At 45.3% G+C, this 17520-nt stretch overlaps 1 protein-coding gene across 3 annotated transcripts in view; it reads left to right on the top strand.

The window, feature by feature from the left end:
* The window catches only part of PHF1 (PHD finger protein 1), a 607606-nt gene that overhangs the window by 541536 nt on the left and 48550 nt on the right, over nt 1-17520 (top strand). For all 3 annotated transcript variants that reach the window (XM_069241858.1, XM_069241855.1, XM_069241857.1), the window contains exon 13: nt 4449-4543. In XM_069241858.1, the coding sequence (XP_069097959.1) occupies nt 4449-4543 (95 nt within the window). The remainder of the gene's footprint in view (nt 1-4448; nt 4544-17520) is intronic.

Genomic DNA, 17520 nt, shown 5'->3' with positions numbered 1-17520 from the left:
ACAGTTAAGCAGGGAGTCATATAAGACATATTCTTCCTTTTTCTTGGCATCAATGTAGAACTTTATTCAGAAAAAAATGCCTTTGTGATTGGTACATCCATCGAGTGGTTTTTGAGCTATAAGCGTATGAAACGTTTGAAAGGTTTAACAAATTTGAATGTCTAGATCTGGTCAGTTGAAAAGCAATTTATCACTTTGCACTGCTTGACTAACATGCATGAAATTTCATAGCCATTTAGTTTGTTGGGATGCCTCTTGATATGGTCACATTTATGGATCGTTCTCAGGAGAGGAGGCTGGCAGTAAAAAATAGGTAAGGGTTGAAAACATGTTCAGATGCCGCTAGGTTTAGCACTGTGCAATGAATCTGCACAAAACTTGGTTGAAGCTTTGAAAGGATGATTCATTTTCTAATGGCATGTCAAGGTCTGAGTTGATTCATAGCGGGGGGATTTTGGCATTGTTTAAGGAATAGATACTAAAAGTGGCAGCCAGCTAGCAAGTTACAACCAGTGCAGTTATTCCAGGTTTCATGAAGGCGCATTTGAGGGAGAGGACGGCAAGGTTAAACGGGTGGTCAAAAAATATTTTTGACTTACTTATAATTTTGTCGCCGTTTGGTGGATGTGTCTTTTTAGCCTTCTCTTGGTATTTGGTTTGCACATGTCAATCAAGGGTGTCTGGAGGCAGTACTGTGGAGGGTGAAAAAGTGTACATTTGCACTGTGTGACTAATCTGCACAAACTTTGCCAAAAGCCTGGAAGGATTGTGTTTCTGTTGGAATTTGAAGCAAAAAAGAAAATCATTTGCTTATAGCTTTGGTGCTGTTTAATGAACCTGCATTGTCGAGTTACACTCAGTGCAGGTGCATCAAGTTTTTTGTAGCTCCAATAAGGGTATGTAAAAGAAGGATCAAAACATTTTTGATTTAATATTAACTTTAGCACTGTTTTGTGGATCTGCCCAAAATTTGATAGGTTCATTGGGGGTGACTCATTCCCAATGTAAGGGTCAAAGAAATGTTTATTTGCTAATAAATGTAATTAAAACACAGCAAGATAGTAGTGGTAATTAGAGGGTGCACATCCTTTAAATATCCAAAAAGTAAACCGGGAAACAAGTAATTTTTGTAAAAACACTAATATATGGTGTGGTGCTGTACAGTGAATTATGCCCTACTAACAACAGACATATCTGATAGAGACTTCTAGTTGCAGATTCTTTACCTTAGAATTTCCCCCAGGCGTCAGACTGGATCTGGAGATTTTTCTTCGAGCAATACCCTTGCACGTCGGTAGGTGCCATCTGTCGGCTTTGCGGACGTCGGCATCGTAGTCACTGATGACGTCGGGAGTAGTTCATAGACGCCACCTCAGTGCAATGACGTCAGTTCTTTTCTTTCTGCGCCACGCACTGATCCTGAGAGAGCTGCCCTGGTCTCTTTTTGACCGATTTCGACCCCTTTGTCGAGTTCTGTGTGAGTTTTTTGGTGTGTCAAGAATGTCCCTGAAGACCGGGTTCAAGCCGCAATCTGCAGCACTACATGCCACAAACAGATGTACACTGGGTAAGGTGTAGGAAAATGGCTCCTTGTTGCAGTTAACACACACTTATTGCTTGATATTGATGCTGACTTGACTGAGAAGTGCCAGGATCCTGTTAACCAGGCCCCCTTGTCTCCACAATTGGTACCCCTAAGGGCTGCAGCATGGTTTATGCCACCCTAGCGACCCCTCACTCAGCACATGCACACTGCCTCACAGCTTATGTGTGCTGGTGGGGAGAAAATGACTAAGTCGACATGGCACTCCCCTCTGAGTGCCATGCCAACCTCACACTGCCTTTGGCATAGGTAAGTCACCCCTCTAGCAGGCCTTACAGTCCTAAAGCAGGGTGCACTATACCACAGGTGAGGGCATATGTGCATGAGCACTATGCCCCTACAGTGTCTAAGCAAAACCTTAAACATTGTAAGTGCAGAGTAGCCATAAGAGTATATGGTCTGGGAGTTTGTCAAACACGAACTCCACAGTTCCATAATGGCTACACTGAATACTGGGAAGTTTGGTATCAACCTTCTCAGCACAATGAATCCCCACTGATGCCAGTGTGGGATTTATTGAGAACTGCACACAGAGGGCATCTTAGAGATGCCCCCTGAACACATACCAGACTTCCAGTGTAGGCAGACTAGTTTCTGCCAGCATGCCACACACCAGACATGTTGCTGGCCACATGGGGAGAGTGCCTTTGTCACTCTGTGGCCAGGAACAAAGCCTGTACTGGGTGGAGGTGCTTCTCACCTCCCCCTGCAGGAACTGTAACACCTGATGGTGAGCCTCAAAGGCTCACCCCTTTTGTTACAGCGCCACAGGGCATCCCAGCTAGTGGAGATGCCCGCCCCTCCGGCCACTGCCCCCACTTTTGGCTGGAGGAGATAATTCGAAAAACAAGGAGGAGGCACCCACCAGTCAGGACAGCCCCTAAGGTGTCCTGAGCTGAGGTGACCCTTACTTTTAGAAATACTCCATCTTGTGGATGGAGGATTCCCCCAATAGGATTAGGGATGTGCCCCCCTCACATTGGCTACTGCCCTCCCAGACCTAAACACACCCCAGAACCTAGGAAACTAGATTCCTGCAACCTTAACAAGAAGGACTGCTGACCTGAAGCCCTGCAGAGAAGACGGAGACGACAACTGCTTTGGCCCCAGCCCTACCGGCCTGTCTCCCAGCTTCGAAGAAAACTGTAACAGCGACGCATCCAACAGGGACCAGCGACCTCTGAAGCCTCAGAGGACTGCCCTGCACCCAAGGACCAAGAAACTCCAGTGAACAGCGGCCCTGTTCAACAATCTGCAACTTTCTTGCAACAAAAGAAACAACTTTAAAGACTTTAGGTTTCCCGCCGGAAGCGTGAGACTTTCCACTCTGCACCCGACGCCCCCGGCTCGATTTGTGGAAAACCAACACTACAGGGAGGACTCCCCGGCAACTGCGAGCCCGTGAGTAGCCAGAGACACGACCCCCCTGAATCCCCACAGGGACGCCTGCAGAGAAAATCCAGAGGCTCCCCCTGACCGCGACTGCCTGTAACAAGGGACCCGACGCTTGGAACCAACACTGCACCCGCAGCCCACAGGACCTGAAGGAACCGAACTCCAGTGCAGGAGCGACCCCCGGGCGACCCTCTGGCTAGCTCAGGTGGTGGCTACCCCGAGTCCCCTCCCTGTGCCTGCCTGCATTGTTGAAGAGACCCCCATGTCTCCCCATTACTTCCTATCTGAAACCCGACGCCTGTTTGTACTCTGCACCCGGCTGCCCCTGTGCCACTGAGGGTGTACCTTCTGTGCCTGCTTGTGTGTCCCCCGGTGCCCTACAAAACCCCCCTGGTCTGCCCCCCCGAGGACGCGGGTACTTACCTGCTGGCAGACGTGAACCGGGGCACCCCTGTTCTCCATTGAAGCCTATGTGTTTTGGGCACCTTTTTGACCTCTGCACCTGACTGGCCGTGAGCTTCTGGTGTGGTAACTTGGGGTTGCCTTGAACCCCCAACAATGGGCTACCTTGGACCCAACTTTGTTTTACTTACCTGTGAACTTAACCTTTACTTACCTCCCTGAGGAACTGTTGATTTTTGCAATTTGTCCACTTTTAAAATAGCTTATTGCCATTTTTACCAAGACTGTACATGATATTGTGATTATTCAAAGTTCCTAGAGTTCTTAAGTGAAATATATTTCATTTAAAGTATTACTTGTAAATCTTGAACCTGTGGTTCTTAAAATAAATTAAGAAAATATATTTTTCTATATAAAAACCTATTGGCCTGGAGTAAGTCTTTGAGTGTGTGTTCCTCATTTATTGCCTGTGTGAGTACAACAAATGCTTAACACTACCCTCTGATAAGCCTACTGCTTGACCACACTACCACAAATTAGAGCATTAGTATTATCTGTTTTTGCCACTATCAACCTCTAAGGGGAACCCTTGGACTCTGTGCACACTATCTCTCACTTTGAGATAGTATATACAGAGGCAACTTCCTACAATATATATCTGTCCAAATTCTAATGTTTAACTTCAACGAACAGACCTACAATGCAGATGTGAGATTGCTAGTAACTTTCCCACTTGCGGCTATTTAGAGCATTTTAGGGCCTGCAACTAAAATGTTTTTAGGTTAGTGATTTGGCGGATCTCGGGGGCTCTTATTTAGAAAGGTTTTATGGAGAGTTACCGGGTGACTATTCAGAGGAGTTATTGGGAAGATTTAATTGAGAATTATCGAAAGGATTTCGTGGAGTAGTTGTTGAGAGAATTTTAGGTGAAAATATTGAGAATATGAGAGGGTTTGCTACTGAAATGTCATTTTATCGTATTTCGTTTTCCATTGCTAAGACAATTGTAGTTAATTTAAAAAACATAATCTCTACTTGTCTCTTACAGCATGTAGTACAAAATCCAGTCAGTCCTAGCCAGAGCTATACGGGCTACAGTGGCAGCTACAATTTCCGGCGCACAGGATCTCGCTGCCTCCAAAGGTGGGATTCTCTGTCTTTCTTCAACAATGTTACTTATCTGTGTGTGAAAATGAAATGGGGGAGAAGAACGTTTTAAAACCTTGGTGAGAGAAGCCCTACATCTTCAAAAAATTATCACTTAAGGTTACATTGTTTTGCTTAATTAATACGGTACACAAGATGTTCTTTAAAAATACAAAATATCTTTCAAAGTGTATTCATTGATTTGCTTAATTAGTTAAAATCATCACAGGATAAATAATACATTTGGTAACCTAGGAATAAAAAACATATATAAAAAGGGAGCCAACCTAAAATGCATGTTTTTATATATCTGAGAATTCAAAACACAAACACTTTGGCCATTTTTATGCCCAGCAAGCCATAAAATATATATCATAAATGTAAAAATGTAAGCCCGTTATACACCTAAATTAGTAAATGACAAAGAGGGATTCACATGAAGGCTTGCAGACCCTACATTCATCTTTATCTTCATATTTGTTGTTAAACAATCGACTGTTTGATTGGGCATGCCAGTTTAAACCATGCATGACTTGACACACTGCTTTGGCAGCTAATGACTGGTCTAACTTTTGGGTAGCAAGGTTTGACTTACTTAAAAAAGTACTGCTAATGCGATTTGGCTGCTGAGTTCAGCTTGGATATTACTGCCTTCATGTATTTTGTAAATCTTCCGGCCAATTGGCCTGAATCGCCTTTTATACACTCCTTCACCGCTTTAGATTCCAGTATTTAACTGTCTTTAAATTGGAGCCAGCCAATAGCACCTTAGAGCCAAAAATGAAGGGCATGTACAGATATGCTGAAGACTTTCCAGAGCAACTCCACAGCCCCTGCATACTGAGTCTGAAGTGCCTGTGAGCCGACCATAGTTGTACACTTTGTGAGGACTCGGCCCCAAACAAAAATTAAGAAGTTGTTTTTTTTGTGGTTTGATGAAGTGGGCAGTTAAAATAATCTGGCATTGAAAAGAGCAGATATAGGTTGGTCACTGGTATGGCATAGACTCTTGCACAGATTGCCTCTTGGTCCTCATGAAGGGATTGCAGTCTTGCTTGGTTCAGCAAGATTCTGGCTAGCTGCTTTGGTGCAATAGGCATATTCATCAGATTCTTGACTTGAAGCACTTTAAAAGAGTCTGAGTAAAATGTATGTAGATCCGAATCTTTGTTCTGAATGATCTTCCTTTAAAGATGGTAAAGAGAGCCATATTTCTGCAGTTCTCATTTTCACATAGGAGAGAAAACAAGCATAGCTGTTAAAATCCTGCTGCAACAAGTTGCACAGTATGCAAATTTAGGCCTGCACCATGCACTCTGAAGATGAAAGAGATGTCTATAGCTGCTACATTCTACACGATCAAGGGAAACAAGAGATCCCTTTATACGAATGAACCATATGTCAACTTGATTTCAATGACTTTGCAGATAGTTGTCAAGTTCGGGCTGGAGAGGCTGCTGTGGTGCCACTGAAAGGCAAACGTGAGAGAGTTTGCTACTGTAGTCAGTGCTTCAGTCTTGGAGGCAGGCTGGCCTCAACTACTTAGCCAAACTTCCAGATATTTTATTTAATTGACTCTCTCATTTTTTTGATCATTAATATACCAGATGACAAACCTGATTTCCTTATTACCAAAGTCCAGAATATTGTTGTTGGACATGTTGAAACATAGCTTATTAGCTTTGCAATAGACTGCAAGCGCATGTATGCAAAGAATGTTGAAAACCTATTGCGGTGCAGACCTGAAGAATTATATCATCTGCATATTGCAAAAAATTAAAAGGCTGCCCTCTAATTTGGTAGGAAACCTCTTGGATAGGCTTTAATGGTAGGTTATTTACTCCAGTATTGGAACTTTCATAGATTCACATGCTTGAATCCTTCCCCGTCGTCGAGATGGGAGCCCTGGTACATCAAAACAGTTATACATAAAAGCTACTGCAATGAAAAAAGGCCTAAAGGCTTTCACTTTAGTAGCCTATCCTTATCACTATAAGTAAAAATGACCAAAGCAAGGTCCAGCCAATCAGGCTTCCCCTCCCTCTAGAACCCTTCTGAGAGGAGCTCCCTTCCCTCAGCTTTTCTACCGCACGTCGTGCTAGGGAGTCTCCATTGAGCTCTGCTCAGTCAACACTTCAGAGAAGTTCATTTCTACTATTTTTCTTCAGAAAAAGGATTTCCTACAGCAAGTAAGGTGTCATCTTCTTACTTTACTTAAGGGAACTCTATTTTGAGGAGAATTCACCATGTCTGATAAGGAAAAGAAAAGCTTTTTCAGAGCCTGTTAGACCTGTGGGAAGAAAAGACTTCACTTTGAGGAACCACACAAGGACTGTATTTATTGCCTCTACCCTGACCATGAGGCTAAAGACTGCAAGGTTTGCAGGGCCTTTTCTAACAAAACCCTCCAAGACAGAGAGGGTAGGCTACTAATTTGGCTCCAGAAGTTGAAGTCCAGATCTAATCCAGTGTCTAGTTCAGACAGAGAGGAATCTACAACTTCTTCCGTAAAACCACAGAAAAGAGGCAGATCTCCGCAACCCCACTCAGAGGATCTTCCAAAAAAGGCTCATAAAAAGACCAAACGGGTGTCCTCTAAAGCTGGAAGTCCTTCCAGTTCTCCTCACAGGAGTTCTGTTTCTTCTAAAAGACACTCTAAAGAAATATCTGTCTCCTCAGAGTGCAGCAAAAGAGCCTTTTCTGAGCCTCCACGCCACCACCTGTGGTGAAGCATGCCTTTAAGCGGCCATCCGAACATTCGACGACACCGTTGATGACATCGTCGGCAAGAGCACCGTCGACGGCGGTGTCTAAAGGTGTCTTTACAGCTTCGACAATGGCTGCTATAACATCTAGTCTCCACGGCGGCATCTTCCTCATTGACGATCGTCTCGACGACGTCATTTATGGTTGCTTCGCCCATCACCTCTCCATCATCGATGCTACCGCCAGTGTGACCGTCTACGTTGACTCTGCTGTCGTCGGCTTCCTCGTTGATGAGAATTTCTCCAGTGATATCTCCTTCGATGACTCTGTCAGCGCTGCCGACGACAATGCTGATACCGTCGACTATGCCGTCGGTGATGCCGACGACCTTGCTAACTACATTCCCATCGACGATGCCATCCGCGTTGCCGTCGACCAGGGTTAAACCTCATAGGATGTCTGATTTCCTTTCGCCATTGGTAACATCTTCAAGTAGGGTTTCAGCCTTGGTACCTACGCATTTCCTAGAACAAGAGGATTCAGATGATGAAAGGCCCTTTGGGGTTGCTCATAGCCCATCAGAACTGCATGTCAAGTGCCAGGATCTGGAGGAAGACACCCAGCATGATTTGCACTCTTATTATCCGCAAGCACACCTGTATCCCTATCATGGGGCAGATGGTTTATTTGCCAGGATCGCTCATAGCTGATCTGCATCTCATGTTGGATGACTACAGAAGGTGGTTTCCACCAGCTGGCTTGGAAGTTCAGCAGTCTTCTGTTGCACCCTCTGTGCCTTCTACTCCAGTCCATCCAGGGGTCCAGCCATTGCATGTGCCACCACAGACACCAGTTTCCATCCCTAAACAGGATTTATCCTCTTCTGATGATGATGACAGAGAGGAGGGAGGATTACCAGATACAATAACAGATTGGGATGACTATCAAATTCCTACTCCGTCCTCTCCCTCTCCAGTTCCTGTGGATTCCCCTCCTGGTGACATCGGTGGTTTCCACAACTTGCTTGAAAGAGCTGCGAAGAGGTTTGCGTTGCCCATGCCCACGAAGCAGATGGACTGCTTTTTGTATGATTTCAAGGAACCATTTCAAAAGAGTGTAAAATCTATGCCGATTGTGGACTATATCTGGAATGAGGGCATAAAAGTAATGAAGAACCCGGCCACGGCCACCCTGGTAGTACCTCGCCTTGACAAAAAGTATAAGGTGCCTGAAGACTCTCCAGCCTGCCTCACGGGTCATCCCAGACCCGACTCAGTTATTGCCCAGGCGGCACAGCGCAGATCTAGGAACCCTTCAGCACCAGTCTCTGCCCCACCGGACAAGGAGGGTAGGAGGTTAGATAATATAGGAAAACGCATCTCTTTAATGGCTTCGCTGATTATAAGGGCTTCTAACTCTTTGGCTATCATAGGCAGATATGATAGTCAGCTACGGGCTGACATTGCACCCTATTTGGATCAACTGCCAGAAGATTCTAAATCAGAAGCCAGGAAAGTCTTGCAAGAAGGGGAGAGGTCTTCTTCCGAAATCATAGACTGCACCATGGATATCGCCCCAACGACTTTCCATCAGATGGCAGGTTCTGCGGTTCTCAAAAGGCAGGGTTGACTCCGAGCGACTTTGTTTAGACCTGAAGTCCAAAACAAAATTCTAGACCTCCCTTTTGATGGTGAAGCCCTATTCGGGAAGCACATTGATGATGCGCTTAAGTCAATCAAGACAGACACTGACACGACCTGGTCCCTTGGCACCCTGCAGTTTAAAAGACAGCCTTTTTTGAGCTAGAGGCCGAGGCTACTCATCGTATAGACCAGGTTTTCAGCAGTATAGATATCCTTCTGTCTCTGCGGCATCCCATTCCTTTCGCCCACAGTTTCAACAGAGAATGCCTCCACAGGCAGCTTATTCGAGAGCTTCCCAGAGAGGAAAGGCCGGAAGACAACCTAAAGATAGAGGCCGTGGACAATGACTTGCTATCATCTCCGGCTACGAACCTTCCCTTGCACACAAGCCTAGGGGGAAGGATTTCCCTCTACTTTCACAATTGGCAGAAGATAACATCAGACCAATGGGTCCTAAATCTCATTCAGTTTGGCCATACTCTGGAGTTCCTGCACTACCCTCCTACGAAGCCTCCCCTTCCTCGAAAAGTGAAACACTTGCATCTGCTCAAGTCGAGTCCATGTTTCTCAAGGGAGCTATAGAAAGAGTTCCACATCAGGACAGAGGAAAGGGTTACTACTCCAGATTCTTCCTAATTTGAAAGAAGCAGAAAAGTTGGCATCCAATTTTAGACCTCAGGGATCTCAACACTTATCTCATAAAGCAATAAAATCATTATGTCCCTTCTAAACCCGGGGGATTACATGGTCACCCTCGATTTGCAGTACGTGTACTTCCATACCCCTATTCACCCTTCCCACAGAAAGTACCTCCGATTTGTAGTAGCCGGAGACCATTTCCAGTTCAAAGTCTTACCCTTCAGCCTGAAATCGGCCCCCAGGATCTTCACCAAATGTTTGGCTCCGGTGGCAGCCTTCCTCAGAAGGCAGAACCATCAAGTCTTCCCGTATATAGACGACTGGCTGCTCAAGGCCAGATCCAGGTCTCAGGCGTGCAAGTCCACGAGCACTTGTATTGAGCTGTTCACGAGCCTGGGCCTAACGGTCAATCGGGAAAAGTCAGCATTCCAACCCTTAAAAAAGAGAACTTTTTTAGGGGCAATATTGGACACTTCCACCAACAATGCAGCCTCTATAGAGGACAGAAGGAGAAAGCTTATATCCCTCGTGAGGCGTTTAAAAAAAAAAGAACGTACGTTTCAGTTTGCCTCTTCAAGTCCCTATTAGGGATAATATCTTCTTGAATTCCTCTAATGCCCTTCAGTCATCTAAAAATGAGGCCCCTGCAGGAGCAGTTAGATCTTCAGTGGACGCAATCCATGGGGTCTTTCGACGACGTCATCAGGATAACGAAGCTCATGATACCATCTCTAGCTTGGTGGACTCAGGAGTCTCACTTAGTGAAGGGGCTTTCTTTTCTTCCCCATCGAGCACCTTGAGTGATAACTACGGACTCTTTTCTCGAGGGATGTGGTGTCTTTCTCCAGCACCTACAAGTCAGGGGCAAATGGAAGCCACATCAGAAGGTCTTTCACATCAATTACCTCGAATTGAGAGCTGTTCGACTGGCGCTTTGCACTTTTCTCCCAAAAATAAGAGGTTCCTCAGTTCTCATCCGGACGGACAACACAACGACAATGCATTATATAAAAAAGCAGGGAGCAACCAGGTCTTTACTCTTATTGAGAGAATCTCAGCCCATTTGGGAATGGTCTATCAGCCACAAAGTAAGCCTTCGAGCGGAACATGTCTCAGGCGTGCAGAACATCATTGCAGATTCCCTGAGCAGATCACGGGCGTCCAACCACGAATGGGAATTGGACCAAGGGGTCTTGAATCAAATCTTCGCACGATGGGGGAAACCGAACGTGGATCTCTTGGCCACCCCACAGAATGCGAAATGCCGTTTCTTCGCAAGTCGGGATCAGCATCGGGGCTCTTGGGGGAATGCGTTTTCCATGGCATGGTCAGAAATTTATGCTTACGCTTTTCCTCCCATGTCCCTGATTCCAAGACTTCTAACGACGATCAAGTTGAACGCTGCAAGCTCCTTCTGATTACTACGGCGTGGCCTCGTCACTTTTGGTATACGGAGCTCCTTTACCTCTCGCAGAACCGCAACATCCCTCTACCAGTTATGCCCTCTCTGCTTACAATGAACGAAGGCCAAGTTCTCCACCTGGGTCCGGCTTCACTTCACTTAACAGCCTGGCTCCTGAACACCATGAGTTTGCGCATCTAGATATACCTTCAGATTGCAGAGCCATTCTCGCTAGAGCTGCAGCTGAGAGTACCAACAAATGTTAGTCTAAAGTGGAGGAGATTTTGCTCTTGGTGTGCACAGGTTCAAGTGCATCCTTTTACTTCATCACCGCAGAAGATACTACCTTATCTTCTACTCCTGCCCAGATCGTGTTTGCCTGTTTCTTCGATTAGGGTCCACCTAGCAGCGATTTCCCATTATAGACGAAGGGAGAACGTGCCTCCTCTGTGGTTGGCGAGGGCCATAAAACTGTTTCTTAAGGGTCTATTCAGGTCCTTTCCCCCAGTTCAGGTGCCACCTCCATCGTGGCACCTTAATTTGGTCTTGTCTCAATTAATGAAACCACCGTTTGAGCCAATCCACAAAGCGGACTTGAAGTTCCTATCCTGGAAGGTCTCTGTCTTTCTCGCTCTCACCTCAGCCAGAAGAGTGAGCGAAATACAGGCATTCACTATACAGGATCCTTTATTACTATTCAAAAGGGATAGGGTAATTTTGCGAACAAATCCAAAATTCATACCTAAGGTCCCGACGGATTTTCAATATAAACCAACCGGTGATATTGAAAACATACTTTCCTAATCCATCTACGCCAGCTGAGCAGGCTCTACGTTCTTTGGATGTTCAGAGGTGCCTGAAGTTTTATCTGGACAGAACTAAACAGTTTAGGCAATCTAACCAACTTTTCGTGGCTTTCAGTGCTCCGCGTAAGGGGCGAGCATTATCTAAACAAGGAATTGCGAGGTGGATAGCCTCTGCTATTAACTATTGTCATACAGCGGCAGGAAAATCCTTGCAGAATCCAGCACGTGCACATTCTACAAGAAAAATGGCTGCATCCATGGCAATTTGCAGGAGTGCCCATTCAGGACATCTGCAGGGCAGCCACGTGAACGTCTGTACATACTTTAGCAAGGCATTACTGTTTGTAGGAAAATCAACAAGGTGATACGGCGGTAGGACAAGCGTTGTTACAACATCTTTTCCAGTAACGGTGAGCTGTGGTAAATTCTTCATTCCTTTTTTCCCACCAGCCCAGTTTAATTTGCACACATTATATAGGTTTGTTTCTTCCTTTACGGCTGCCATATTCCTGGTTTTACTTACTAAGGGTAATGTTGCTTTGTCTTATTTATTGCTTATCTAATACGCTATTTTTCCTACATAATCTTTTTCTTTAAGGATTTTGCTGATATATGTATGTTCCAAGATTTTATATATATATATATATATATATGTATATATCAACAAGTATATATGGATTCATGCTATACAATGTGCTTCATTACTGCTTGCTATTCTGATTCAAGCATGTGAATCTATGAAAGTTCCAATACTGGAGTAAGAAAGTAAGTTACTTACCTGTAAATGTAGTTCTCCAGTATTGGAATCTTTCAATATAAATCTATTTGTATAAATCTACACGTGCTGACCCAGTTTCTACATACTCGCACCCTGACCCATGTATGGGAATACAGGCTGATAATAGTCGTAAAGAGACGAGCGGTAATCCCCAGGCTGTTGGTTTGGACCACAGCCATCCTCTGTCAAAATATCTTTCGCATTTGCGAATATTATTAGGTTTGTATCCTTGCCATTGCAGTTGTCTCGTCTGTTCTGATCTCAAATTTATGTTCCCTAAAGGACTATAAATATGTACATCTTCTTTTAAATGGATGTTATAGTACTGTGCAAAAACTAACCCCTTAAATTCACACACTTAACATTAGCTATGCAGTCATATGCCACCAGTGCAGTAGTCATGATTATTTATTTACTGGAGACATCACGTGTGATTTTACTAGTGACAACATGGCTGGTATCACAGTAGCTGCAAACAGATACATTTTCTTAGATCTGTGCACATGGAAATAGCTTAAATTTTTCCATACATAATCAGACATCTAGATGTTAGCAGCGCTGCAGCAGCCTTATGCAGCCACTGCATTTAATGACTGTCATGGTATGGAGTACTTCGGAGTATAAGCTTAGATATGTTTTGGTGTAAACTAGGTGAGACCTTCTAGTTGACAACAAATGTGCACAGCCATGCAAAATGTCACCCATTAATGGTCAGGGTAGTAAGTTTCCATACATGTTACTGAACTACCACATGGAAATGGTATGCCACATACATATACCTCATTTCTGACTTGGAGTTGCTACCTAATATTCTTAGGTCAGTCAGAGGCCAAGGTTGAGGGGTGGTATGAATATTATGGTTATTATGTGCATGGTTACACGTCTTGGTCTAGGTTCTGGGCAGGTCTGTCATCCTCTCTGCTGCCCTCCTCTTCCAATATGCTTTGTTGTAACTGCCAACCAGTTGCAATCTGCGTTTAGCATCTATGGTCTCTCAGTTTTCTAAATACTTATTCTGTTCCTCAGCTTCACTTTCTCACCTCAAGAGGAACACATAGTGCTGCAGTCTGAGCACTCTCCGCTGACTGTCATGACTTACTTTGCAATTGTTAGGCACCCACTGCAGTTTTACATCTTCATACGACCCAGCATATGTGACTAGATACAAGCATCACAAAAGTGAATCATTCTGTTAGTGATTACACTGTAAGGAAAAGCAAGGCTCTAACTCTAGGACTCTGCAGTCCCTGTTTAATGGATGAAGTTTTGCTGTTTCACCTGCAAGGAGTCTTTCCTCTGAGGGATAGATAAATGGGAGGAAAAGAGAAAGCACAACCTTGTAATGGTTTCATAAAGTTAAAGCAATTAAAATACTTTCAACACCTCTGGGTGTGGATGTCTGCTAGAAACCTACTGCAAAGAGCTTAAAAGGGGACTGCTGTGATGATGGCGACAACCTGCTGTGAAACTCATTCTAGGTATTATAGTGATTTCGCACTTGAAGCAGAAGAAAATCTCTGCACAGTTACTCCAGGAAAATGGCATTCTAATGGAAATGTCTAACTGCTAATTCATCACCTTAAGAATATCCCAAGATGCCAAAATGAATCCAGAAATTGACAATTCCTTTACAGTGCAAAGTAACTGTAGGAAAATGGCTCCTTGTTGTAGTAACACCTCCACACCCCTCCTCAAATTCCCCCCCTCCCCTTTTTGCCGGATATTGATGCTGACTTGACTTGAGAGTGTGCTGGGATCCTGCTAACCAGGCCCCAGCACCAGTGTTCTTTCACTAAAAATGTACCATTGTCCCCACAATTGGCACACCTCTGACACACAGTTAAGTCCCTTGTAAAAGGTACCAGTGGTACCAAGGGCCCTGTGACCAGGGAAGGTCTCTAAGGCTGCAGCATGTTTTGTGCCACCCTAAGGGACCCCTCACCTAACACATGCATACTGCCATTGCAGATTGTGTGTGTGTTTGTGGGGAGAAAAAGGCAAAGTCGACATGGCATCCCCCTAAGGATGCCATGCACACAACATACTCTCTGTGGCATAGGTAAGTCACTCCTCTAGCAGGCCTGAAAGCCCTAAGGCAGGGTGCACTATACAACAGGTGAGGGCATAGCTGCATGAGCAATATGCCCCTACAGTGTCTAGGTCTATTCTAAGACATTGTAAGTGCAGTGTGGCCATATCAAATATATGGTCTGGGAGTTTGTCAAAACGAACTCCACGGTTCCATAATGGCTACACTGAACACTGGGAAGTTTGGTATCAAACTTCTCAGAATAATAAACCCACACTGACGCCAGTGCTGGATGTATTAAAAAGTGCACACAGAAGGCATCTTAGAGATGACACTTGTATTTTACCCAATCCTTCAGTGCAGGACTGACTGGTCTGTGCCAGCCTGCCACTGAGAGACGAGTTTCTGGCCTCCTGGGTTGAGATCCGTTGTGCTCTCTGGGGCCAGAAACAAAGCCTGCACTGGGTGGAGGTGCTTCACACCTCCCCCTTGCAGGAACTGTAACACCTAGCAGTGAGCCTCAAAGGCTCAGGCTTCGTGTTACAATGCCCCAGGGCACTCCAGCTAGTGGAGATGCCCGCCCCTCGGACACAGCCCCCACATTTGGTGGCAAGTCCGGGGAGATAATGAGAAAAAAACAAGGAGTCACCCCCTCAGCCAGGTCCACCACTAAGGTGACCATAGCTGAAGTGCCCCCCTCCTTGGAAAATCCTCCCTCTTGTTTTGGAGGATTTAGCCCAATAGGGGTGTAGCCACCCTCAAGGACAGTAGCCATTGGCTAATGCCCTGTGACCCTTACACACCCCTAAATTCAGTATTTAGGGGTGACCCTGAACGCAGGATTCTAGATTCCTGACGACCTACAAAGGACGACTGCTGACCTGAAAACCCTGCAGAGAAGAAGGAAGACGAAAACTGCTTTGGCTCCAGCCCTACCGGTCTGGCTCCTGATTCAAAGAATCTGCACCCTGCTGGCCCAGTGACCTCTGCCAACTAAGATGACTGCCCTGCAACTACAAGGGTCCAAGAAACTGCCGTGGACAGCGGCCCTTTCTAAACAAGCAAGAAGAATCCATCTTTAAAGGGACTGCCATCTCACTTCAGAAGCGTGAATCCTCACCACTCTGCACCTGACGCCCCGGCCCGTGTCCAGAGAAACCAACGACACAGAGAGGACCCCCAGGCGACTCTGACAGCGTGTCCTCCCAGGGCCAACCTCTCTGCATCCCCACGACGACGCCTGCAGAGGGAGTCCGGAGGACCCCCCTGACTGCGATTGCCTGGTGAAAAGAAACCCGACGCCTGGAAGAAGCACTGCACCCGCAGCCCCCAGACCTGTGAAAAACCAACCAATGGTGCAGCAGTGACTAGCAGGCAACCCTCACCCTTGTCCAGTCAGTGGCTGGCCCGAGAAGCCCCCCTCTGCCCTGTCTGCAATGTCTGAGTGACCCCTGGGTCCCTCCATTGATTTCTATCACAAACCGATGCCTTGTTTGCCCACTGCACCCGGCCGCCCCTGTGCCGCTGAGGGTGTATTTTGCATGCCTACTTGGGACCTCCCCTGGTCTGCCCGCCCGAGGACGCAGGTACTTACCTGCTAGCAGACTGGAACCAGAGCACCCCCTGACTTCATAGGCACCTATGTTATTTGGGCCCCTCTTTGACCTCTGCACATGACCGGCCCTGTAATGCTGGTGCTGGGTGTTTGGGTTTGACTTGATCCCCCAACAGTGGGCTGCTTATGCCCCGGAGACTGAACTTGTAAGTGCTCTACTTACCTCAAAAACTAACCTGTACTTACCTCCCACAGGAACTGTTGAATTTTGTACTGTCCATTTTTAAAATAGCTTATTGCCATTTTATGCCAAACTGTGCACATTACTGTTTTGATTCAAAGTTCTATCTATGCCTATGCAAAGTATCTTACATTTAATGTACTTACCTGCAATTTGAATCTTGTGGTTCTGAAATAAATTAAGAAAAGAATATTTTTCTATTTAAAAACCTATTGGCCTTGAGTTAAGTCATTGAGTGTGTGTTCTCATTCATTGCATCTGTGTATATAGCAAATGCTTAACTCTACCCTCTGATAAGCCTAACTGCTTGACACACTTCCACAAATAGAGCATTGGTATTATCTATTATTGCCTTTGTCAAGCCTCTTGGGGAACCCCTGGACTCTGTGCACACTATCTCATTTTGAGATAATATATACAGAGCCAGCTTCCTATACGAACTATTACTGATACAAAGTTCTTCCATTGGGTCTGGAATCTGCAGCTAGGACATTTTCAAAGTGTATGCCTGTTGTTGCAGCACATTTCAGGAAGTTGAGGATGTTAAACTACTCCTACTGAGACAATTGGCTGATCAAGGCATAAATGAATCAGCAAGCATGCCAACGTTAACAGATTGTGGTCATCTCGCTCAACCAACTGGGCCTGCATGTAAGTCATGAAAAATCAATTTTCTTCCCATTACTGTCTCTTCATTACCTGGGAGCTGTTTTCGATACTACAAACACAGAAGTGTTTCCTTCAGAAGAGAGACGATTATCTTTCAGCCGTGTAATAATGTGAAGTAAACAGCCCATCCAGCAGCAAGGCAAATATCTTTCTTAGGCTCAGTGTCTTCCTTCATCTTCCTAGTGCCAAATGCACGCTTGAACATAATACCTGCAGCAGTGGAACCAGTTCTTAGGCAAATGGGATAGCAAAGTAGCCTTAGCCTCATATGCAGAGCAATCAGTTGGTGGTGTGTTCCATGACATGTAAGTAAGGGAATTAATTTTCATCTACACATTCCAACACAAACATCCAGATTGGCTGCCTCCCTATCAGGTTGGAGCGCTCACATGGATCATCTTCAGATTCAAGGCTCTTTGTCTCCAAAGCTCTGAAGACATTTCTTCCTTCCTTCACGAACTCCCTTCTTGTCCAGTCAGACAATACACTGACTATGCATTATCTAA

Source organism: Pleurodeles waltl, chromosome 6, assembly GCF_031143425.1.
Source record: "Pleurodeles waltl isolate 20211129_DDA chromosome 6, aPleWal1.hap1.20221129, whole genome shotgun sequence".
NCBI classification, from domain to species: domain Eukaryota; kingdom Metazoa; phylum Chordata; class Amphibia; order Caudata; family Salamandridae; genus Pleurodeles; species Pleurodeles waltl.
Note: the sequence above shows the minus strand (reverse complement) of the source record. Positions and strands in the feature narration are given on the sequence as shown.